The sequence below is a fragment of the Podarcis bocagei genome (assembly GCF_964188305.1).
Source record: "Podarcis bocagei genome assembly, chromosome: 7".
NCBI classification, from domain to species: domain Eukaryota; kingdom Metazoa; phylum Chordata; class Lepidosauria; order Squamata; family Lacertidae; genus Podarcis; species Podarcis bocagei.
Window position 1 is genome coordinate 32366032 of NC_138132.1, and position 25842 is coordinate 32391873.

The window sequence follows — 25842 nt, forward strand, 5'->3', positions numbered from 1 at the left end:
TCCAACCTGCATCAGTGCCTTTCCAGAGACAGTTTAGCAGTGGGAAAATCTCATTGCTGTTCAGCCTGCATCAAAACAGGAGCTGGATTAATGCAAATCATGGATTATGTAATTTTCTCTGTAAGGAAGGTGTCACAAAAGATGTTTCAAATTTGCTATCAAAAACTGAAGGAGAAGAAGGAGGAGAAAACCAAGAGAAACACTTAGTTTAGTTTAGTTTTTAAAAGAAAGGGCAATGAAAGCAAGGTGGTTGATCACAGATGAAGGGGATAAAAAAAGGCCAGAGAAAGTGGAAAATGGGAATAATGTGACACAGATTAATAGCAGGAAAGTACTGGAGAAGGTATGAAAGGGAGAAACTGCTGGTGTTAATAGCAAGAGGGAGAAATGAAATTCTTTAGAAATGAAATGGTGTGTAAGCAGATAACTGGGACTGGGGGATGACTGCACATAGGCAATATTCCTGGATTCAGAATGCTATTTATCTCCTCAAGGCTTTTATATCTCTGCAGGAACACAAAAGGGTGTTTTGCCTTGGTTTTAGAAATGAGAGAATCTTTTACACTAGGTTTGGGGTTTGTTTGTTTTTTACAACCAATCAGTATATAAACTTTATGAAATAAATAAAATAAATGAGATGATCCTGCGATGGTCATGCAACACAAAACACACATACACACACATACACTTTTTCTCTCTTCCATCATGATTCTGCAAAAGAGCTGACACCCTGCATCTCTTCACACTTTGATTTGACATTTAATTTAGTAAAAATGAGCCAGCCAGCTCCTCAGATCTGCTTGAGATTTTTCAGGGGGCAGGGTGTGTGTGTACAAGAAGTCATGGGGGAAATCTTTAAGCCAATCCAAGAGCTCAGAGGCCCAGCAGATGACATGCTCAGCCCACCAGCCATCTCCCCACCCCTCAGTCCACCATATTCAGCAACACAACGCATTAATCAAAAGAATTCCCTTCCCCATCTGCCTCTTGCTTTCCCCCTTCCTCCTGTAGTTATTCTGATCAGTGTGACCACATTCAGTATACCGTGTGCAGTTCTGGTTACCTCAGTGCAGAAACGATATTGTAGGGTTGGGTAAGGTTCAGAAAAGGGCATGCATAATGAACAAGGAGCAACACTCCTATGAGCAAATATTACAGCCTTTCGGACTTTTTAGTGGTGACATGATAGAAAATTATGCATGGTGCAAAGAAAGTGGAAGGAGGAATGTTTCTCTCCTTCTCTCATACTAACTAACTCATGGACACCCAGGGAAACTGAATGTTGGGAGTTTCACGCAGAGTTAAACTATGGAACTCACTCCCACAAGGAGGCAATGTTGACCAACTTGAATGTTTTTAAAAGAGGATTTGACGAAGTCATGGAGGATAAGGCTATCAATGGCTGCTAGCCATGATGGCTGTGCACTGCCTCCACAGGCAGAGGTAATAATGCTTCCAAATCCATTTGCTGGAAACCACGGGAGGAGAGAATTGTTCTTAGATCCTGCTTGTGGGTTTCCCAGAGATGGCTGGTGAGAGCAGGAGGCTGGACTAGATGGACCATTGACCTTATCCAGCAGGGTCTTATGTTCTTGCGATTGCAGGAACCCTTTGAGAAACCACAGCTCTGATGGTTCTGCAAGCCTGTCCTAGTAGGGGTGTTCACATGTTACATTCTGCGTATATACAGTAGGTGTACACAGTCGTTGAACTGTAGAAATCAAGAAGTGTAAAGGTAAAGGGACCCCTGACCATTAGGTCCAGTTGTGATCAACTCTGGGGTTGCGGCACTCATCTCGCTTTATTGGCCAAGGGAGCCGGCATACAGCTTCCGGGTCATGTGGCCATCATGACTAAGCCACTTCTGGCAAACCAGAACAGCACACGGAAACACTGTTTACCTTCCCGCCGGAGCGGTACCTATTTATCTACTTGCACTTTGATGTGCTTTCGAACTGCTAGGTTGGCAGGAGCTGGGACCGAGCAACGGGAGCTCACCCCGTCGCGGGGATTCGAACCACCAATCTTCTGATTGGCAAGTCCTAGGCTCTATGGTTTAACCCACAGCACCCACTCACACAACCCCTTTTACTTGGATATGCTTGTGTACAAGCTGTTATCCAGGCATGAGGGCTGGGGGGGGGGCTCTCTGTTTGATTTGAAAAGTTCAAGTTTGACAGATGCTTGCAGTTCAATGTTGAGTGCGAGCTTGCACAGCGCCAGTGGCATCACTGTTGCTTAGCCTCATCAGTGTGTGAAATTCTGCAGGATCCGAAGCTCTTCCATGTTAGGTGAGCAGAGCAAGGAGAGTGGAAGAGACACAGAATTTACACTGAGCAATCAAGACTAGATGAGGAAGGGTTAGGTGGGATTAATCAGAGGAGCATTGGGAGTGGTTTACAAAAAGTGTTGCTGAAGACGAGGGATGTAAGAAGGCAGCCGATTCCATTCCCACCTGTATTTTATAATGGCTGGAGCTGTTTCCACTCTGCTGCCATTCTCTTTCCACAGGAAGACGCTTTATCTGGCTTACTGTTCGCTATGGCAAACTTTAATGTAATTGGTAACTTAAAGGCACCTGCATGGGAGTCAGTTCCTGGGGCTGAGGTTCCTTCACACACACCCAATAAAATATTTGAGGGGGCCAGCCCCACCCCAGTTGATGGGCATTGTCATTCAAATGGTGTGTGCTGTGTCATGTGATCAAGTATGTGGGACAGGGCTTACCTCCCCTCCCCCAAAATATTTTATTCAAGTTGGCACCCCTGGGCCAACTGGTAAAGGGAATTGCCTTGATTAGCAGAACCAGGTATGCTACTTTAAGCCAGTTCACACAATCATAATTTTTAAGGTGGAAAAGTCACAGTTCCCTGTATTGACATGATAAAAGTTACTCAATGGAAAAACTGGGACAGAGGAAGCATAGGTGAATTGCACTTCCTCACCATTACTTCTGTGCTGCTTATTTTCATGCTCAAAATGGCTCTGAGCTTTGGAAAATTCTCTTAGCAAAGTGACTTTTCACATTGTTCATACAGCCATGTTCACAAAATGAAATAAATATTCAGTTCCCCTGCAGGGAGTACAAAAATGCTGCCTAGGAAATGTTTCCTCCCTCTCTAATTAAACATCCAAATGCATTTGAGGTGATGACAATAGTGGCTTAAAGTGGGCCAGTTAGGAAGGCAGATAGAATGAGATGAACTCTGAAAATAGATCCAAATATATTTTTAGCAATTAATCTGGCAAAATACCACTTACACTATTTGGCCCAGTTTTATAGGTGTTCTGGTCCTAGCCCCCCCCCTTCTCTCTCTCTCTCTCTCTCTGTGTGTGTGTGTGTGTGTGTGTGTGTGTGTTGGGCTGAGGGTTAGCAAGCAGCTCATTCAGATGTTGGCATTTCTCTCTTTGCTGCTATTCCCTCCCCGCCCCCATTCTGTATCTAAAAGAAAAAACTTACAGGAGAGACTGGGGAACAGCCTGTATATGATTGCAGGTAACTTCTCCATCATCCTACATCTTGAGCTGCATTGTTTCAGAGAAGATTTGAGCCACCTTCCCCCCACAGAAACCTTTAGATCTAAAAACTTGCTTTTTATACCAAGGAGTGGCAAGCCAGCAGCCCAGAGGCTGCCAAGACCACGTCACTCTTGGCTTTTCTCAGCTCCCAAAGTTGCCTTCCACATCAGATTGGAAACATGAGGTTCTGTAACACTTCTGAATTGCCAGACTCATTTCCCAGGAAGGGGAGCAATGAAGCCAGAAGGGGGCAACAAGGTCGTGGAACTGCAGGAGTCAAGCACATTCTTCTATAGAAGTGTTGACTGCCACTGGAAAATTAGAAGTGTCCCCCAAATTATTATTTAAACAAGGAAAACAAGCAGAGTCCCCCAGTTTAATCACAAGTGGTGGTGTTCTTTGTTGTGTTTAAAAAAGAACGTTCCCAGCTTTCCAAGAATAAAATCCAGGGATTGTAAAAAGAAGTTGCACCCAGGTCTCCTTTTGCCCTCCCCACTTCTCTTCCTGTCTCTTTCTTTTTGTGTTTTTTTCAGAAATCGACCAGGGGAGTTGTGGAGATCCAGGAGTGCCAGCCTACGGCAAGAGACAAGGGTCAACCTTTCGCCACGGGGACTCGTTGACGTTTGAATGCCAGCCTGCATTTGAACTGAAAGGACAGAAAACAATCACTTGTCAAAAGAGTAGCCAGTGGTCCTCTCAGAAACCAATCTGTGTTTGTAAGTCAGAGAGAAGGAATGCAGCCTTGAGCCATTTGTGAGGGATGGCAAAGGAGCTGTCGACATTGCACATTTTGGAAATGGGTTATTATGTGGGATATTGAGAAATTGAGGTTTTGGTTCTTTGTTTAATGCAATAACTCTGGAAACATTTTTGAGCAGGTTGAGGGAGGGAGTGAACCTGCAGGCTGCATCTTGAACAAGTAGGTCAACTGTGGGGGGGGGATGCTTCAAAGTCTCAGCAGTTTAGATTCTCAGCAGCCCATGCATAGATTGTCTGTGGGGGTGTCAAAGCCTCAAAGTTCAGCAATGACACAGACATGGAGGGTGAGTGGGTGTGGGGAGGGAGTGGACCCAAGCCCACCATCCAGATTGAGCTACCTTGATAATAAGAAACAATGCTACTATGTGGAGGGGCCATTTCATACAACATGTAATCCTTGCCATGTCGTAAGACCATCAACCCCATTTGCTCCTGAGACAATCAGGTGTCCTGGCCTGAGTCTGAATCACACATGAGAGCCTGGTTGAATGTTGCATTCATGTCAACAGAGGCTGCTTGTTGAAAACAGAGAAGGTTGAACAACAGTCTACTTGCCCTTAATATGAGCTGGAATCTCTCAGACACTGAAACTCCTGAGGAAAGTGATTGATAGTCATTGGGAATGCTGATTCCTTCCTTATTCCAACCCACCACATGCCTGCTTACTTCCTCTTTCTCCCCCACTGCCCCCAGTCTGTCCTTGTCCAAGGCTTGGCATGGGGACCATATTGGAGGCCAGGCAGGTGTCATCTCCTTGGATGGATCATACCCACTGCATGTATGAGCTTGCAGGCTTCCCATAGGCATTTGGTTGTCCACTATGAGAACAGCATGCTGAACTAGACTGGCCCCCTTTTGGCTTGATCCATGCAGCTGGGCTCTTCTTGCATTCTTATGTCCACCTGGCTTCCTTCCTCCATTCTTCCTCCCAGAGTGATAGAAGATGCAGCTGGCATCCTGATGTGGTGGCAGCTACTTACACCCTGGATTTTGGACATTGATCTCCCCATCTTTGGCCATTAACATTTTGTGCTGGGTGTGTGTGATAGGAATTGTGATCCAAAGCAGAAGTAGGCTCCACAACACCAAGATCATAGCAAGAATTTCATAGCAAGAATTTCGTAGAATTGTAGAGCTGGAAGGAACCACATGGGTCATTAGCCCAACTGCATGGTCACAAGGCCAGGTAGCCCCATTCCATCCAAAGAGCTGCCCTAGTGCTGCCTGGCCCCTAAGGTAAGCATTTGACCATGGAGTGGGGGAAGTGCAGTAGACTGGCATTGAGACTGTGTGAGAGTAGAATTAGGTCAGGCAGAGCACTTGTAGTGGGCTATACTTTCCATCTTGATTCTCCTTTTAGGGGCTGAGTTGAGGCATTCACCTAATATAAGACCTGCCTTGGTTTCTTGTGAAATCCTTAGCTGAAATTTCTGAGCTTCTCCTCAAAAAATAGCCACAGGCAAAGTATTTTTACTTATGCAGCTTAATTTGGGAACATACACAGCATATCATTGACACTCACCATTATTGATTGTCAAACATTTTAGAGAACAGAGCATTATATTGGGGAGGGGAGGCTGAATCTATTAATATGTTGCAACTAAAACTGCTCTGGAAACTTTCTGTTAGCATTTGGGGCTGTCTTCTGGGCATGTTTCCATACCAGGAAAACTGGTGGGTACCACACAAATGTGCACATCCCACAACCAAACAAGTCTTGCCACCTATTCAATTGGCTTGAATTATATGCAACTTTCAAGCCTAATTTCAGTAGAAAGAGAAGACCCTTTGGACTCCTGTAAAGGCCTCTGTGCTTGGGGTGGGTGACAGGTTGGTGACCCCTAGTTTAATTTATTGATCTAACTAGTGCAGTTGAAATTTGTGTGTGCTTTGAGGTCCAGAGTTGGTGGGGTTTGTTTTGGTATGTTTTGGTTTGGTTTCCGGATCATCCTGGATTATTTTCTGATGGTTCAGTAGCTGGATATGAAGCAGTGCAGGGGGAGGCTTAGAGATGGTAGGAAGGAGTCCATGCAAATGTTTGATCAGGAATTGCAGCAAAATTGTATTAATGAATTACATGAACGTATTAATGAAGAAATCAGCTGTGTCTTTCTCTGCTCTTGATACCCTTTTGCATGAGATGCCACCAGTGAAGGCTTGTTCATAGTTCTAAATGCCATTGCAAGAATGGGGCACTGCCCAACCAAACTCAGTCTGTTCCCAGTTAACCCCCACCTGCCTGTCTTCTTTCTTACAGTCAATCCAAGGGGTGGAGCTGACTATCAGCTTCCTCCTCCTTAGTCTCAGTGTTGCCTTTGTGAGATTCAATGGGCAGGACAACTAAAGCTAGAATTAGTTGTCTGTACCTGCCATTGGTTCTGGCTCTGCCACTCATTTGCTCTGGCTCCATCCACCGTTGGCCTGACTGCCTTGTCCCCCACCAGTCCCAATGGTTAGCAGCCAGCACAGCACATGATACCTGATTGTACATGAGGCTGACCTGTAGCTCTGTAGTTGTGATTCAACATTATTTGAGAATAAGAAGTAGAAGTAGATTGGTGGTGGTGGGAATTTGGAGGAGGAACAAAGAGAGTGAAATGTTTAAAAGTGTAAATAAATGCATATGTGTGTGTTATAACATGGGAACATGGTACATTCATCTTACATCATTTTGTCATATGTAGCTTCTCCATAGTTTATCACCTGAATAGCTCTGGAACAGTTTGTGGACTGCTTCGAGCTATGCTTGTTCCACAAACCTTCCAAAGTTCATGAGCAGGATTGGATCTGGGCCAAGGAGTGTCACAAATGATCTGGTTCTTTACAGGCTGAAGATTTGGGGAATGCTTCCATGACATTCCATGGACCCTTAATGTCTTGGGAAATGTGCTGAGTAGAACTAAGGGTTTCTTTCAAGCCCACAGATGGGATCAGAAGGTCAGCCAGATAACCAGGAAGCCTGTGGTACCTTCAGTGACAGCTTTGAGCACCCTGCTGTGTCTTGCTTAGCCTCCACCCCCAGTTACTCTGCTGTCCAGGCATCTGTAGTCACTTCCCAGGACTGGCAAGACAGTGGTGTCTTGATCAGGTGGGGAGTGGTAGTTCAGTCCATCTGGACAACCCAAACTTACCCACAAAGCTAGATCTGATGCTGTATAATAAAATGAGTGGCAGCCTTACAACTTGGGGGGGGGGGTGCAAGGGTGTGTGGTGATCATATGCGGCTGACTTTGGGGAAAGAAAAGGGTAAAACACAATATGATTGTGAGGAAGAGGTCCAGGGTCTCAGCTGGCGGGGGGGGGCATGTGCTAGGGCTGGTGGCATTGCTTGTGGGCCATGCAGTTCCCTGCCACTGGGAATGGCAGGGGAGGGGAAGGGTCTTCCTAGTATTAAACACTGTGGTGTTACCTGCCTCTCATTTGTGCAAATTGCAAGGGAATGTGGGTGGGAAACTGTGTGTGTGTGTGTGTGTGTGTGTGTGTGTGTGTGTGTTTTCAGCCACTAACTCCCAAATTGCAATGAACTTGTCTCAGCTGAGAGGGAAGGTGGGGTGACAGCTAGAAGGTCTGGAGCTTCAATAGAGTTGTGAGCCTCACTGTCTTGCCCAGGTGTTCACAAGTCTGCTTTTCCTTGTTGCCATGTGCTCTTAAGCAATCAGCAAATATTAATGGATCAAAAGAAAGGTAGTGATCACTTCATCCTTCTATAGATATAACTGCATTTGACTGATTTGTTCATGATTAATGCTCTACGTTTGGCTGCATGATAGGCCACAACTATCTCATGCCTGCACACTCAACAAGAAATAAGCTTGGTTGTCTTAATTGGCTAAGATCCTTATTTTAGGTCTTTAAGTCATTGTTGTTCTGCTAGAATTTGTAGTTTGTTGGAATTTGTGCATCTACTTAACTTTGCAACCGAAGTGGGAACTACCATTTCCAAGCCAAAATATGGCTCTTGTGATATAGCATTGTGATTTTTATTTTTGTTTTATTTTATTTTATTGGTATTCCGTGAATAGGTGTGATGTGAAATATGATGTTGCTTTCTACTTTGAGCTGACATAGCATTCTGGCTTTCATGGGAGGATATTGTCTCTGGGTTAACTGCACGTTACATGAAGCTTTTGGCTCTTACTGCTCTGTGTCCCTTTGCTCCCTGCCTTCTTTGTAACCTCTTTGTGAATAATGTGTGATGTAACACCAATTGCTGAGCGCAGATGCTGAGCAACAATGCATAAAGACAAGCAGCAAAGTGTAATGATTCCACACCATGTGTTGATGTTTACCTAGACATTATAAGGCATACTGCTTCTGAACATGGAGTTTCTAGAGGAATTCACATGTCAGGATCACTGATTTGGTCAACAAACCCTTATATGATGTTTGTGTTTAGTTACTTTGGTGGTGCAACTTGGGTACTGGAGTGGAGTTTTTTTCACTATGGACCCCATCTATCGACCTCTGAGGGGAGGTTCCTAAATTTGTTCAGTTTCCATCTACTGTATTTTGATTTTGGTTGGCTGCCCTCACTGTAATTGTTCTTTCTTTTAACCTCACGATTATTTTGAAGCCTCTATGAGGGCTAGTTAGTTAGAAACTGAGTACATAAATATGGAAATGTGTGATGAATGTGAATGGTTAGGAACCTGGGATGAACAGCATTCAAGAAATGGAAGAAGCTATATTACCTATCTCTGAAATGGAACTAAAATGTCAGCAAAATCAGAGTTTGACATACAGCTCTAATCCTGGTCATTTGCAGCTTAGGGAAAAATCATTAACTTGTTGATGCTTCGACCTGCTGTTCAGATTAGAGTTGCCCCCAGACTGTCACTGTTTGGTAGGAAGGATTAAATAGTATACTTGGAAATTTAGGTTTGTGCAATTAAAGTGGATTAAACTGTTCAGGCACAGCAAATTTACTTTTTAAAAAATGGACTTGGGGGAGTGGCTAACTTTTGAGGCTAGTGGTGGAACAACCCCTCCAGTTACAACAGGACATCTAAGGCAACATGGCATTTATTTCCACTTTCCCATTTCAAAAACTACATTCCCAGCAAGGTGATGTTAGAGACTGTGTGTCCCCAAATGTATGCTAGAGGAAGAAGTTGTGGGAGAGTACTCAGAGCTGTCAGGTGAGGCCTCGACTCCGACATGAAGAGCAGAGGTTGCCACTCACAAAAGAGCACAAAACAATCCTCACAATGGAGGAGGCCCAAGAAGCAGATGAATATGTCATTAAAATTAGCAAAGTCTTTTCCTTGGACTGGGCAACTACCCTGTTATCACTCAAGTAAAAAAGAAAAGAGGAAACATTGAAGAATCTGATTTTGAACATTTCCAAAATGGCAAATGAGACTCTTAGTCAGTCAGTTGGAGAAACAAGTCCTGCAAATGGCAACTGATGACCTGGCATTAAAATTTATTTGCACCCTTGTAATTGTCAGACAGTCTGAGATCAGTGTAACATAAATACATACCTTTCCAAGGTTAAATTAAAGCTGTCTGACAAGCAGATAGAACTTCTGAGCTGCCCTGTAACTTGGGAGGAGGTGTTGGAAGTGATCCAAAAGCTCAGATCTGGGAAATCCCCAGAGACTGATGACTTCATGGTGGAATACTACAAAGCTTAAGAAGAAGAACTGTTGCCATGCTTGATTGAACTGTTTTATTTTATTTTGGATGGGAGCAAAAATCCACTGATGTGGCATAACTCCAGACTGTTGTTATTGTTCAAACCCAGAGCTCTGGACTCCTATCACCCTCATAAATGTGGATGTGAGCTTACTTACTGCCATTATGTTAAAGTGCCCTACCAAACTGCCATCATGCCCCGCAGGAACATTTAGTAAGGTAATAAACCTTATCAATGAAGTCAACTCTACCCGCTTCTCTGCAGTGTTGACCTCATAGGGCACCAAATTCTGAATTTGACAGAATTCAGTGGAACTTCCTAAGTCTACTACTTTCCAAAATGTGGTTGTGGTTGAAGTTCCTCCATGTGATGCAATTACTCCACTCCACATCCCATGCGTTGATCTCCATTAATGGGATGATGCTTCAGCAATCAGCCTTCTCGGGAGCAGTAAACAAGGTAGCCCTCTCTCACCCTTGCCATTTGCTCTGGAGGGGGTGATGCTTTGTGGAGCAGAACATAAGGTAATATGTTTGTGACTAACATGCTATTAATGTTGCAAAAGCCCAGACAAGCCCTGAAACCACTAAAATCACAGCTCAGTATGTTTTATCATGTACCAGGACTGGAATCCAATATGCTAAATGTGTTGTATTCCCAATTAACATGTCCCAGCCCAAACACAAGTGGCCATTCACTACATCTGCCTTTACTCCAACCCAATTTTTTGTGTTGATTTTTAAAAATACTTAGGTCTAATTCTTATGTCAGACCCCTATCAATTGTCAGAGCAAAATTTTGGCCACCTGCGTAAAGAAATCTTGGCAGAATTAAAAAGGTGGAGCCGTCTTAATTTGCCTCAGCTGCATCACAGCAGTCAAAATGTCTATTTTGCCAGATTTCTGGATGCATTCCAAGTGATTCCCATCCCTGCTCCCGTTGCAAGTTTTAAACATTGCCAAAAAACTGTTAAACAGTTTGTGTCCCAGGAAAAGAGATGGAGGGTAAGCCTCACTATGCTTTATGGACCCAGTGCAGAGGGGGGCAGGCTGGATGTTCCCCATTGAAGTCCTACTATAATGCATTCCAAGTCAAACACTTAATTCCACTCATCAGAGTCTCTCTGGAGACCCCTTGGGTACAGCTTGAGCCTTCTCCCTCCTCGCCATCCATTAGAGAACTTCCTTTTCTGTGGTTCTCCAGGGGAGCAATGAGGAAAATGAATAACTCTTAAGGACAACTTTCTACCTTGGAGGGAGCGGGGCTCCGTGTTGGTCCTGGGTGTATCCTCCCCTTACCCTGTTGTTTGAACATCCCACATTTAGTCATTTAGATAAATATCAGCAATTTTGGACCTGAGAATCCATTGAGGTATATAGAATTCATGATCTAATACATAGAGGCCAAGCCACCAAGAAGGAGGCTCTTAGAGGACAGCTAGAAGGGCTGCATGGTTCCAGCTGACCCAGGCATGCTAATTTCCAGTCTACCTCTCTTATGCTATTTGACTCCCTATGCACTAGATCAAATTTAAGAAATAGAGAAGTGGCCTCAGTGATATAATGTATACTCATAGATCACACCTTGGGCACCTCTGATGGTTTTCACCAGGTCTGGGAAGGATACCTTGAGATACAAATTGATGGAAATAAGTGGGAAAGGGTGTGGTCCTCCCTCCCCCATGGTTAAGATAACCTTTGTGCACCTGCAGTTGGTGCCCCTCAAGGTTCTTCACCAACGGCACTGGACCACAGTGTGGCTCTCCCAGTTAAACAAAACCTTATCCCCTTTGTGCTGGAAGGACTGCAGGGGACATGCTTCATTTTTTTCCATATGTTGTGGACCTGCAACAAAGCGCAAAACAGTGAGGCATGGATTTTTGCCATTGCCTCTTCCGTTATGGCTGAAGTATTGAAACTAGCCCTGCTATCACTGCAAAATGACAAAAATCCAGAGATCAAGCACAGAGACCTGGTGTTCTTTTTTGTTAACAGTGCAATTGGTTGTTGCCTATCACTGGAAATCTGACTCAGAGCTCCTGATGGAAGCTTGGATAAATAGCATCTCAGACGTAGCTCTTTTGAATAGCCTCATGCAGCACAGAAGGATGACAAGAGGATTATCTAAGAGGGATAGGTTTGAGGAGATTTTGTTTCCATTACTCTCTGTATCCCCTGGCTTCCCAAGCCCCTGTGTGGAGAGGTTGTGTAAGTAGCCCACTGGCTATGATGGCTGACTTTCGGGTACTTAGGGCAAGATGAATATTCCCATGTTTATGAGCAGATCATTTTTGCTATCACCTTAATTAATGCTTCACTTCTTCCTATGCTGGGCTTCACCCAATATATCCATAAAACTGGAAAAACTTTGTATAGTTTCACGTGTTGTTTGTATTGTTGTGTTAAAATAATAATAAAAATTGTTGGGTGGGGGGAATGCAGTGACAGGTAGATTCACTAAAATATGTGGTATAAAGACTGATCAACAGGAAGATGTATAATCATCATTTAAAGATAACATAATGGATGCTCAGTAAAGAACAGACATTGTGTAACCTCCATGCAAGCTTTGTGCAAGTGGGCAGCCAGATTAATTCTTCTTGGTTTGTTGATTTTGGTTTCCCTGCTGTTGCTGTGTGCTTCTTTTTTATCATCTTCTTTGGCTATTGTATTGGTTTTATTTCTGAGCCATCATATAGATTTTTCGGATCAATAGGCAGGATATTAACTTTCTTTTTTAAAAAAAAGAGAGAGGAAAGGATATCCACCGAGAATACTGACAGCCTCTGCATATTATTTGTGTCTAGAATTATCTGTTTCAATTACAGTTAACTCTCTGTGCCCAGATGTTGCCTGGTGTTTTACCTCCATGGAAAACAGGAGCGCTTCATGTTCATTCCACCCAATAAGGGCATTTTCACACCTGAGTTTTTAAATTTGCTTGGGCTTCAATAATGTTGCGTGAATTTACAATATCTGTCAGCTAGCACAGCACTGGGGAACCCTGGGTTCTCTAGATGTTGCTAAAGTACAACTCCCAACAGCCCTCACAACCATGGCCAGGGGTGATGGGATTTGTAGCTCAGCAACACCTGGAGACGACAGGTTTCCCACACCTGAGCTAGAAACTTCACTTTCCTGTTTCATTTTGCATTAGCCACAGTTACCCATGATGCAGTAGGCACCTGAGAGGCCTAAATTCACTTTTTAGATTTAAGTGGTGGACTATTTTTAACAGCTGTAAAAGTTTTTCTCCCCTTCTGAAGTCTCGTTTCTCTGCTAATCCTCCTCTTAGCCCTTCCTCCTGTGTGCCAAAATGGATTCTTTCTCGTGCATTAATTTTGCAACCCTTAGTAGTAATTACCTGTTCTTGTTAATCCCATATTGCCTTATTATACCTGCTGAATGATCCCAGGCCCCCATCATAAACAGGCTGCTTTCTGAATGTCTAGCCTCTTGTGCTCACTGCCCCATGTATGCTTTCAGGATTATAAGAGGGGAATTCAAACTGTGATCAATGGCTTTCTCCTCGCAATGTTTCCAGAGTCACTATATAATTTCATGTTAACTATGATGAGCTTTACATTCAGCTAAAAATTAACCTGTCACTTGACTATTGCTTTCTTTCCCAACTTTCCTTCTCTCGCTTCTTCCTTCCCATAATGTACAACTTCATACAGAGCCCCAGAGTGGCAAATTGGAGAAATGAGTGATGGGAAACAAAACAGTGGTGGTTATGCTCTGCCTCCACAGCTGGGAGGCAATAATGCTTCTGAATACCACTTTCTGGAGTTTTGCTCCTGTGCTTGGGTGCTGCTTTGAGGCATTTGGTTGGCCACTGTGACAACAGGATGGTGGACTAGATGGGACATTGGCCTCATCCAGCCACTCTTCTCACATTCTTCACATATCTTCTCTTGGGTTTTGGTAACAGGCGTGGCATGTTGTTTAGCAAAGGAACCAAGATAATGGAATTGTCTCCAAAGCCAACTCAGTTATGTTTGATCAACATATGCTGGAGCCTAGTTTCAGCCTCCTCTTGATTTACCTTCAGTTTGCGGGAAAGGTGTAGCCATTGCTTTACCTGTAGAGCCACAACCTGGAATCAGAAGTCAGAGTCAGTCACAGGAGATGCTGCTGTTGCCCAGAATAAATCTGAGCTTGACATGGATGCTTTTCTAGCCCTTCCAGTTTAAGGGGAGCCAATGACTAGACTGGATGAGTTGAATTGCACCAAAGTGTGGTAACGTTTTGCCCGTCCATGAAACACTCTGACCTGTAGCCTCTAGTTTCTCACTCCAAAGGGACAGAGGCAGACAGATCCAGGTTCTACGTCAACATAACTTTCTGCTTTCCCACAGTCTAGCTGTGTACAGTCAGGGTATTTTTCTGTCAGCAATGGCAGATATGGGGATGCCCAAGCCACAGCCATTCCATCAGGCTGCAGCAGAGGAAGAGATGGGCCTGCAGACCCAAATGCACTGGCCCTACTGAGAGATCAGCTCTTTTTGGCTCTTCTTTCTGAGCAGTTTCCATCCCAGCTTGTCACTACCAGTGCCCAAGTTGGCTTTTTTCCTTCTCCGACCTCATCCCTTCATCCTTTTGTATTGTGTCTTTTAGATTGTAAGCCTGAGGGCAGGAACTATCTTGGTTTAAAAGAAGAAGAAGGATTGAATTGAAAGGTTATGCTACTACTGTATTAACAAATCTGCTAATGGTGTGTGTGTGTGTGTGTGTGTGTGTGTGTGTGTGTGTGTGTGTGGTGGTTTCCCTCGGGAGCAGAAAAATGGTGATGCTCACGACACCTGTATGTAACATCTGTTAATTTAGGAAATCTCTTTGTAGGAATCTGTTGAGGACAAATATTACATAACATTGTGCTGAGGTTGTTTATCTGTTTATTTATTTCCATTTCTGAATTGCATCCTATGAAACATCTCAAAACAATTAAACAATAAAAAAACCTTTCCTTGTAATTTGCCAAGTTCCACTAAGGAATTGAGGAGTAATTGCCTGCCTGTTGTTTTATGGGTTGCTGTATTTTAAAAAGAGTTTGTGGATTCTGCTTTGAACTTCAGGAGAGAACTGCAGAAGGAATATGTAGTGGATTAACCTCCCGCAGGTTTGTGCCAAATCCCCTTAAGCCTAGTTACATTTGCTGATGTCCTGAAAAATAAACTGCCTGCTGCAAAGAGCAGTCCAATAAATTGTAAGCAGAGCATTTCTAGAATGAGTGGGTGGGTATGTGAATATATTTGCGACCACATGCATGCCCAACACATTCTTCTGTTTACTGTATAAGTTCAAACATCGGGTCTGTTCAGACTTCATCATCTTGAGAATCTTATCTTTCATTGGTTCATTGGAATGCAGATTATAAATCCTAATTGTTGCAAAGGTAATCTTGACCTTTCCCCCCTCCCCCTCCCACTTTCTTCTCCACCCCCCTTGTAAATCAATTATTTCATTCTATTGCAATTTTGTGTATTATGCTTCCTCTTTCTGGCTGAAGATTGTGTACGTGAGCTTTTCCTATTTTATCATCACAACAGCTCCGGAAAGTAGGTTATTCTGTACTATGAGCTGCATACATTGAAGGTATAAATTAACAAAACCTGGTTGAGTCTGATAGTAACTGGCCCAAAGACACACACACACAAACACACACACACAAAAAGAGAACTTCATGCAGGATTTTGAACTCAGATCTCAACAACCTCAGAGTACAAGCATTTTATCAACTAATCTCCAACAGCAGTGGCAGACTTTGGGCTCTCAAATTTCAGCGGTGCCCTTCCCCATCCCACAGCACTGCTGTGGTGCCCCCTGCAGCGCAGTGCCCAGTGCTGCCACACCAGTCATGCCACCCTAAAACCGCCTCTGCCAACAGGATAAAACAGCTGAATCTTGCCTAGGAACCACCTTGGCCTCACATGGAGGTGGGTTTTAGAATGGCTAATCAGAAAAGGGTTAGAGCCCAGGTGGCTTAGCTTTGACCCTTCAAATGTTGCTGGACTATAACTCCCACCACTCATGATTATTAGCCATGCTGGCTGGGGCTGATGGGAGTTGGAGTCCAACAACTTCTTTAGGGCCACAGCTTAATCACCACTAGGTAAGAGATTTGGGGTTATCGAGTTGGGATTGGAGGGGAGAAGGTGCAGATAAGTGTGCTCTACTCAGCGTGTGTTCTTCAGTGTTACCTCATGAAAGGATGGTCTTGGGGATATGTATTGCATTGTCACCTTTCATCTCTTGGTCCCTTCATAAGACTGTCCTCCATCAGAATTGCACCACAGAGTCACTGCAGATATCATGTTTGTGTCAAAGCTGCTTTGTGAATTTACTTGAATTTCAGGCCGCAATGCACATCTGCCCTGAGCTTTGGCTTTATGCTAACCCAGGGATGGATCAACCCTTCTGGGGATGCATGTCAAAGTGAGTGTGGCCAAAATGCAAAAGCAGGCTAACCCATGCTGACCTAAACTCCCCACAGTGAAGTGGTTCACATGGATCTGTTTTATGATTCAGTACACTTCAGTTCAGGGTGAGCTGGGTTTGCTTCTTTCCAAACTTCATGAGTAGTGGAACACATACTCACAGTTAAACAACTGGGCCTTAATGCTGGATAGTCCTTGGACTATCCTCTTGTTTGTCTGGATCAAAAATTGAAGGTGGCTGTTCAGAAGCCTCTGGCTTTCGTCTCTCTATATAATGAAAATGTATGAATGTCATCATGCAGCCTCCAATGGAGGATTTGTAGTGCCACATCACAATCCTTGATTTGCACAAAGTATATTTCCAGGGATATTTATTTATGTGGTTGTGTATTAAAGCTGTTTTGTGATGGTGGTGTTCACAAAACAATTGGCACTAAGTGGCTGAACTTCTTTAATGTCATGGTAGGGGAATGCGTGGCAGACAGTGTGAGAGTCTCTAGCAATGAAGTTGCCTCTGGTTCTAGAGACGATCAGGCCAAGCTGGAGCATGAAGGGGGAGGAAACTGCAGAATGTGTAGAAAGGAGAGGTGCATGTGCCAAGAACTGAAGGCATTTAAAGCCAGATGTTGGCTGTAGGTAGTTCATTGCATTTATTTTACAGCCATGTGAGCAATTCTCTGTTTCTAAATCAAACACTAGTTTCATCCTTGTACTACTTTCCTGTCAACTGCTATTATTTCCTCAATAGAGGTTAAGTGTAACTCATTCTGATTGTGGACTAGTATATTTTCTTGTAGTGCAGGGGTGGGAAATCTCAGGGCTGAGTGCCAAATGCAGCTTTCCAGGTCTCTCCAACTGGCCCTTGTGACTCTCCCCAGGTCATACCCCTCACTAGTCCTATTTCATACCCTGCATGAGTGTTTTTTGCCTGGCTAGAATGTGTCCTTAAGCTCTGATAATGCCTGTTGCTTGCCTGGATAGAGGATGCAGAGGGGTGCATATAGAAGCCAGCCTGTACAAAGGGGGGGGGGAATTCTCTGCCCCCTTTTACTTCTGGTTTTTCCCACCACTGGCATGTGGCCTCCAGAAGGTGGGCCAGAATTGAATGCAGCCCTTGGTATGAAAAAAGATTTTCCAACCCTGCTGTAATGAAAGAGGCAGGCTGAATAATTCCTTGACCTTACTGTCATTTGGGTAAATGTAAGAGCTGAACTGTTTAAAGTTTAGGTGGAAAGTTTAGGTGTCGTTTTTGGCTCCTTTTTTTAATGATATTTATTAATAGCTTAAGAATTACAGAAAAAAGAAGAAAAGAAAACAACAAAAGATTTAACAAGACATACATTACAATACATAAAAGGAAAAACATAAAAAACAATACAACAATACAGCAAAAAAACACACCATTAAAACACACATCCAATGTTCCATATCTTTATCTTTCATTTACTTGTTTCATCAACCTCCTCACACCTCCCTTTTTGTATTCTAATTTAATTAATTGTTTCAGCAAATTCTTTCCATCTTTCTCAATTTTTGTTATATAATTTATCTTAACGATTTAACCTATTAATTAACTCAGCAAATCCTTTCCATCTTTCACTATATTCTGTCATTCAATTTACCTTAATTTATTAACCTTATCTTACCATAAAAAACCTTAAAACTTAAAACTTAATACTTATTTGTACATGACTCCTTATATCATTTCTACTAAAGCCAAATAGTTTCATTCCAACATTTTTCCTAATACTCATTAATTTTACACTAATTCTCAAAATAAATTTTTAAAAACTTTCTTCTAATCTTCATCCAACGTCTCTTCTTCCTGGTCTCAGGTTTTGTCAGTCCTTCTTGTCCATTCCATCTAGTCCATCAACCTGGTGATCTTATATCCGAGGCTCTTAAGTCTTTTCTATGTCCCTTCTGCAGATCTTCTTCTTGTTTATACCTGCACTTTACTTTGTCTTTTGTTGATCCTTTTCTTAATTTCTTTCCTTTCTCATTGGGGGGTAGGTCTCGGGAGGACTCCAATCCAAAAATATCTCCATCTCCCCTCAGCAGATCAGCCCACTCCCCACAGTCAAAACTGTAATCCAGAAAGTATTTAAAGGCATGTTTCAAAGTCCTTCCAAAATTAAGAGCCCTCACAACTCCAGACTCCCCCTGGCCCACTCCAGATTCAAACTTCAAGAACAGCGGCTTATGCTCCTGCAAGGCCTCGAGTCTCTCCATTTGTATTACTTGAGGTTCAACAGCAACCTCCGCCATTATCTTCTGCACTTGCACTTGCCCTGTCAAAACAGGTTCCTGGATTGGTTCCTGAATGATTTCTATATGGGTATTCGCCGTTTGTCCAAAGTTTTTAACTGCAGCAGTCATCAAATCCATCTTCTCATGCATCTGCTCCAGCAAAGCGCTTGTCTTGCAAAAAGCAAGCACCAAAGCTTCTTCTAAACACATTTTTATTCAAGGTCAGAGTCTGGTCTCACGAGCCTAATCTTCACAGCTGTGAAATCCCCAGATCGACTCCAGCAACAATTTAACAAGCTCCCTCTAGAGGAGACAATTTCTATTTGTATCCATCTTTTGAAAACAGGACCAACAAAAGAAAGTTACTTTCATTTTTCAAATATTTTGTTTCTTTTGAATGCAAAAGGCAACACTGGAATCAATTTGTTTCTCTTTTTTAACTATCTGTCAAAAGACGTTCCATTCACAGTCAATGAACTTCCCCATAAATTTCTGTCCCTGACCTGTTCCCAGGTTTGAGACGGTGGAAATTTATCTTTCTTTACTCTCTCTCCTGCAGGCTTGAACAATCTAAGATTCCCTCCATTTCTCCTGCTTCCAAGAGGGGTTTTGGTGGTAATAACTGAAGGAAATTTAGACCTTTATATACGACTTTCCAGACTTTAGCTTGCCAAGTTTTTGCTTCAATCTATTTACAAAAACGGGAGGCAGACTTCCTGTTTAGGACCTTCCCGCTTCAGTGCCAAATTAAAATGTTTCTTAATCCAATTTTCCGTTCTACTCACGGGTACTTGTTTAGAGTCCAATTGTCCACAGGAAAAAGTCAGCGCTCTCCGGCAACGGCTGTGCGGCTTCACTCCGTAAAAGTAGCGGTTGATTCAAAACACCGCGCCACTCACCCCACATCGCTTCGGATCCCCGAAAAAGGGTTTCCCTGCGAGTAGGGGAGGCACTCCTGGTGTCAGCCGAATCCCAGGCTTCCTCCACCTGGGATTTTTAAAGGGTCTCCGCCTTCGCCGCAGCAGCAAGACCGGATTATCACGGAGTGGGTTCCTCTCGGTCAGAGAAACTCCGCCATTGCCGATGGCACTAACCCGGAAGTCCAGGTGTCGTTTTGGCTCCTTGCCTCCCCCTCCACAAAAGTCCTTTTCTAGCATTGTGTTTCCATGAAGTGTCATTCAGCCATCATACCGAAAAAATCCTTGTCCCCTTTGTAAACCACTGCCATGCTTCTGATACTGTTGTGATGGCTGCTCTGGAAAGGAGAAAGTCATGCTCACCACTAGTTTGGGGGAAGGGAATGAAGTGTAAAGTGGATGGAGAGCTGTAATGGGTGGGGGGGTTGGTCAAGTGTAAAGGGAGTGAGGTTGGCAAGAAGATAGGGATTGACAAAGGGTGGCAAGTAGGTGGGCTTGGTGAGCAACATGTATAGGGGTACAGCTCCTAGTCTCCAGTAAGATTGCATGAGTTTCCAGAGGCCAATGATCAAGTTTCATGTCTGGAGGGGTGATGCATAAAGTGGTATTTTTTTTGGGGGGGGGGTCAATGTGTGCAGAAGCTTTGGAGGAGAGTTTGTATTACTAAGATGGGTGTGGAGATGTGTTGTGCACATACATAGGTCTTCTGTTACCTTAAATTTTATTCTTTATTTACTGTGTTTCAAGACAGAGGTGTGTAAATGTCTAACTTGGAAAACTTTTTTTCAGTAAATAAGTTGTCTTTGTCTATACAATCAACCACATTTCAGGTCTTTTAGGTGGTATGGAAGTTCACCAGCAATTTGGATACTGTTGTGAATGATTTGGTCCTGGAAGCCTTTATAAATAGAATTGCTTGCCTCTGCCAGTGTAGGACAACTAGTTTAACACTTTTCAGGGGCCTTTCTTCCTGACCTTCATAACTCTCTGTTGGCCACTCAGCGCCACCGCCACCATTATCCCTGTTCCCTGTCGTTCTCAAGTACTTTTGCCTGGCAGTAAAGTGTTGTTGGTCTGTGATAATGCATCTTGCTTGCCTGGATGCAAGCTGAGGGTGAGTGTGCAGAAACCTCTGACTTTTATCTCTCTCTATGATAAAAAGGTAAGAATGTCATCACACAGCTCTCACTGGAGGATTTGTAGTGCCTTGTCATAATCCTGCAATTGTTTGAAGTCAAGTAGGGAAGCAAAAGTGAAGGCCAGTTGCACAATAGCAGTGGATCTGGCATGGGAGTGAGAAAGGAGGAGCACTGGGGGAGGAAAACTAGTGTCTTAAAACACTGGCAGAAATTTGAGTAAAGCAGAGATGGGGAAAATGGAGAGGAAAATAGCAGTTTTAAACAATGGCAGGGGTTTGAGTAAAGTTCCTTCATTCTAGGAAGGTACTACAAAATATTTGAAGGATCTACATACCTATCTCTTTCACATGTGACAGTTGAGGAAAGGAAGAGGGAAGCATTTGAGTTCAGTGAGAAGGGAGGAAAACTGAAAAAAGTGGTTGTTTTAAACAGTGTCAGAGGTTTGAGTAAACTGGAGCGGAGGGATACTGGGAGAAACAGAGGTGGCCATTGTAAACAACAATAGAGGTTTGAGAAGAAGAAGCAGAAAGTGACACGGAGGGAGCAAAGTGACAGTTGAAAACAAAGTTTGGGTAAAGCAAGGAGTTTGGAAAAGCCCTGTTGTATTAACATATTTTGGAATGTAGCCTATAGTACAAAAATGGGAGGTGCATCTATTGCTCTGCCCAACTTTTGCTTCTGGCCCTGCCCATCACTGGAATGTGGCTGCTTGAAGGTTGACTATCAGGGAATCTGGCCCTCGGGCTGAAAAAGATTTTTCACCCACGACTTAATTGCATTACCAAGTTCTTTTGTCCTTGTAATAGAACTGCTTCCCATTTCCTCTCTCATTTCAGAAAATGGCTAGACCAGCAGAAGCCCTTACAGTTTAAAAAATATAATCATGGCATCATAACCTTTGGTGAGGGGTGTGGGAAGGTGGAAAAGCAACGGCATAAATAATAATACAGTTCTGTGTTTGGGAAAACATGCATGATGAACCTTTCTTTCTGGCCAGCAATTAACATGAAACGGTTTTGCATACTAGGTGGAAGGGGGAGGGGCGGGTCCAGAGGGTATCCAGGAGTAGGAGGTGAAGCGTCGCAAGCCAGTTTGGTTGTGTATGTGGTCTTGGTGGGGGGACTATTAAATCAGTAATGTGTTAGACAAGCAGTAGACAGTACCAATTAAACAGCCTACTTGCTATGGGAAGCAAATGGACCCTGTCAGCTGAAATGTGGGGGGAGGGGAAATCCCTCTGGACATTGTTGTGCTTTAAATGTTTTCCTTAATTGCCTTTACTTTTCCAGCATCTGGCTTCACACCTGGTTAGCTCAGGCCCCTGGCCTACTCATCAAGGGAGAGGATGACGGGCAGGGTGGCAAATAGTTGCTCTGTAGTGCTTCAAAAGTCTGCAGGTTGTGAGTTGGGATTCTGTGGTTCACCCGTTGCTTAGTATATAAGAAGGGGCTGCTGAATTAGGCCAGGAGCTCATTTAGTTCAGCATCCTGTTCCCACAGTGGGCAACCAGATTTCTGTGGGAAACAGCCTCCAAGTGGCAGTTTCTGCACACCACTTCCATAGTGTGCAATGCTCCTCCTTTCCACTGTTTTCCGATGACTTGTGTGAAGCATTTCCACCTACACCTTTGTGCTGTCTACAGTGATGTGTAGAATGCACTGGCAAGGAAATAATTCATACCTTGTAATAATCTTACAGCAAGTGTCTTAGATGTAGCTAAGATGGACATGTGAACACTGACAGTCCCAGATTAATGACTGAAGTTGCATATATGCCCCCCACAAACTTTTTGGGAGACACTGCAATTAGGCCTCATGCATTGGGTGACTTTTGAGTTCTGCTTGCCCCAATTTAAGCAGGGAGGTGTTCCAGGGATGTCATGCTTACCTGATATTAGTTTCCTTTGGAAGGAGGTCAGTGGAGGCTTGTGGCATTTTGAGCTTATTGACAAATACAGTTGACTCACAACTTACACACATTTAACTTGTGCAAATTCAGCTTTACTTACTTGGCCGAAAAACATAAAAATAAAAAGGGGGCTGGCATCCTGGGGGAGGGGACAACAGCAATCCCACCTGCCACTGCACTCACCTTGGGAGAGCATTTGCAGGTGCAGGGAGAGTGTTCAGTACCTTGAAAGAGCATTCAGAGGTAGAGGTGGAGTGTGATTTGACTATACACAATTTTGACTTCATGTGCTATCCCTGGAACGTAATCCCTATGTAAGCAGAGAGTTGACTGTATGCAGAATGGTTACGCCAGGGGAAGAGGCTGTGGCTCAGTGGTAGAACATCTGCTTCATTTGCAAAAGGTATTGTGTTCAATCCCCAACATTCCCAGGAAGGACTGAGGAAAACCCTGAAGAGCTGCCACCAGTTAGTATAGATAGTTCTGATCCAGATGAGCCAGTGGTTTGATTCAGTATGAGACAGTGTCCTTAGGAAGGGACTGCATGCAGATGTTCCCAAGTTCAATCCACACCATCCACAGCTAGGCCTGAGAAACACTCCATGTGAAACTGTGCAGAGCCACTGCCACTGCACACAATATTTACAGCTTGTCTGAACCACCTCCTGTCCCCTTACAGCTCGACTGACAGTAGGTGTGAGGAGGGCAGCAGCAGCAGCAGTGCAGGACAGATGTTGGGGAGTTGCTTCAGTCTGTCCTGACTGCTCCTCTGTGGCTTTCCTGGGGCCACCTACCCTAACTGCTTACCTGGGCAACCAGTTTGCCAGCCTGGACTGCCCATTCACTCACTCACCCCGGCTGTCCCTCCTCACTCTCCAACACTGCTGAAATAACCCAGCAGCTCTGAGAGCTCAGTTTGTTATCACGCCATAGTTTACAGCAGCACCACCTGTTGACAGCTACGCAAACTGCAGCATGGCAACGCTGTTACATACTTACTATATGTAAGAATAGGTGAAATTGCATACAAACATATGCATATTGGCAAAAATGAGCACTAATGGTGATTTGTCAAGAAGACTTTTTTTAAAAAAATAAATATGAAAGATGATGTCAAAGTGTGGATAACTGAACTTAAGATAGGAAAAATGAGAAACTGAGAGAACCCAAAACTGACAGATTCACCCATTCCTACTGGCTCTGTCAAGGAAGCTTGTATGTTCCTATGAGCTAAGGTAGCAGCACAACTTAGTACTACAACTGGCAGTTAAATGCACTGCCACACATCACACACACACACACACAGAGAGAGAGAGAGAGAGAGAGAGAGAGAGAGAGAGAGAGAGAGAGAGAGGTAGTCCTGCATTGCCTGATGCTGTTAGTTTAAGGACACTGCCCCTGAACCCTGTCATCTGCCCCTCTCCCAGACTGCCCTCTTCAAAAAAGATATTGATAAAGATATATGTTTCTTTTGTTTCAATCTCCAGCTACCTTGCCCTCCTCCTCTGGATGGGGTTGGAAGGAAAAGGTCTTTAACCATCTTCCAGCCTTCCCAGGCCATTTATCTGTTGCTCCCCTGGCAGAAGATGGTTTTTATCAGAACCACAGCATGGGTTCCCAAACAGCTTACGATATGTAAACAATACATTAAAATGACATAAAAGGAAAACAAAGAAAAATCTGAAAGACCTTTTTTAAAAAAAGGAAAGAAGAAAGAGGCAGGTTTAAACATCCCACCCACTAAAGGAGTCTATAGATAATTAATAGCAAAAGGCCTGGTGAAAAAATAAATGTTTTTGCTGGGCATCTAAAGCTATGTAATGATGGCACCAGGTGAGCTTCCCTGGGAAGAGCATACCACAAATGGGGAACCACCTCTGAAAAAGCCTGTTTTCTTGTTGCCCACCCTCCAGACCTCTCAAGGAGGGGACACATGAAGAAGAGCCTCAGATGGAGATTACAGCATCTGGCTCCATTCAAATGGGGAGTCATTGGGGTATTGGGGTCCTGAGCCACAAAAGGCTCCATAAGTCAAAAACAGCACTTTGAACTTGGCCCAGAACATGAAAGGTTCTCGTTCTTGTTCTCTCTCTCTCTCTGTCTCTCTCTTTCTCTCTCTCACACACACGTTATAACTTTATTTATATATATATTTTAAGACCCAGCTGCAAGACAGAATTTTAGCAGCATAGCTAATGAGGTACATAAGAGAGAGAGAGGATAAGTGAATAATAATATTGCCACGTTTTCCTTCATTTTATTTTATTTTATATTTAATTTCTTAGCTGCTTATTGCATTGATGCAGAGGCAGCCAATTTTCTTCTGTCCCCCCTTTCTTTCCCACTTTTATTGTATTGCCATTGTAATACAGAGAGATTATTAGTTTGCATGACTCCCCCTCCATCTCCCCTCCCCAAAATCTCACATTCAGAAGTCTGTCACCTGTTTAGCTGAGCTGCCTTCTGTTTCTACAAGGCAGAGGGTATTTTTAGCTATGGCTCCCCAGCTTTGGAATCCCTTCCCTGAGTATTTATGCTGGCACCAGCACTCCAAGGTTTTCAGTGCAATATTAATACCTTCCTAAATATTTTTTGTTTGTTTCAATTTGTGCTTTGGTTGCTTCCGTTTTACATTTGGTCCCCCCCCCCCCCTTATATTTTGTTACAGGTGTTTTCCTGGTTTAAAATTGGAACTTGAATTGGTTTCTATTTACACTTTTGTACAAAACTCTGAGATCTTTAGATAAAGGGCAACTAAAAAATATTATAATTTTTTTTAAAAGAAGTCAAACCAGTTTGATGCATTATGGCTTGTCTGACATTAGGAAAGGGGTGGGGGGGATTTGTTAAAGTGCACTTTCTAAAACAATACATGAACTAAAAAAACACACCCATCATTCAAAATCCACCCTCCTAATTTTGCAGTGCTGTCCTCCAGCCAAGTGATTCGTACCAGAATGCATGAACTAGGGTAAGGTGTGCAGTAAAATGCATATATTATCAAAAAATACAAAAATGAATTGCATTAGAGGAAATTTATTTGAGATTTCCATAGCAGGAGAAATTACCTACAAATGCATGCATCGTAGGACAAACTCATACTAAAATGCTGATGAATTTTCACAGCAGGACATTTTTTCCAAAAAATCTCAAACCAATGTGGAAATGTGGAGAACTGACATTAAGAATGGAAAACTACAAGAAACTGAAATTGACAGATTTGCCAATGCCTAACTGACACCAACCTTCACTTCAGATTTGCCAATGCCTAAC

The 25842-nt window shown here is 43.4% G+C and overlaps 1 protein-coding gene across 12 annotated transcripts in view; it reads left to right on the top strand.

Annotated features, from left to right (window-relative positions):
• CSMD2 (CUB and Sushi multiple domains 2) overlaps positions 1-25842 on the top strand; it is a 492033-nt gene that overhangs the window by 314430 nt on the left and 151761 nt on the right. For 11 of the 12 annotated variants that reach the window (XM_081199993.1, XM_081199989.1, XM_081199994.1 and 8 more), the window contains one exon: positions 4053-4235. The exons of the other annotated variant lie outside the window; for it this stretch is intronic. In XM_081199993.1, coding sequence (XP_081056119.1) covers positions 4053-4235 — 183 coding nt within the window. The remainder of the gene's footprint in view (positions 1-4052; positions 4236-25842) is intronic. 12 annotated transcript variants of the gene reach the window in all.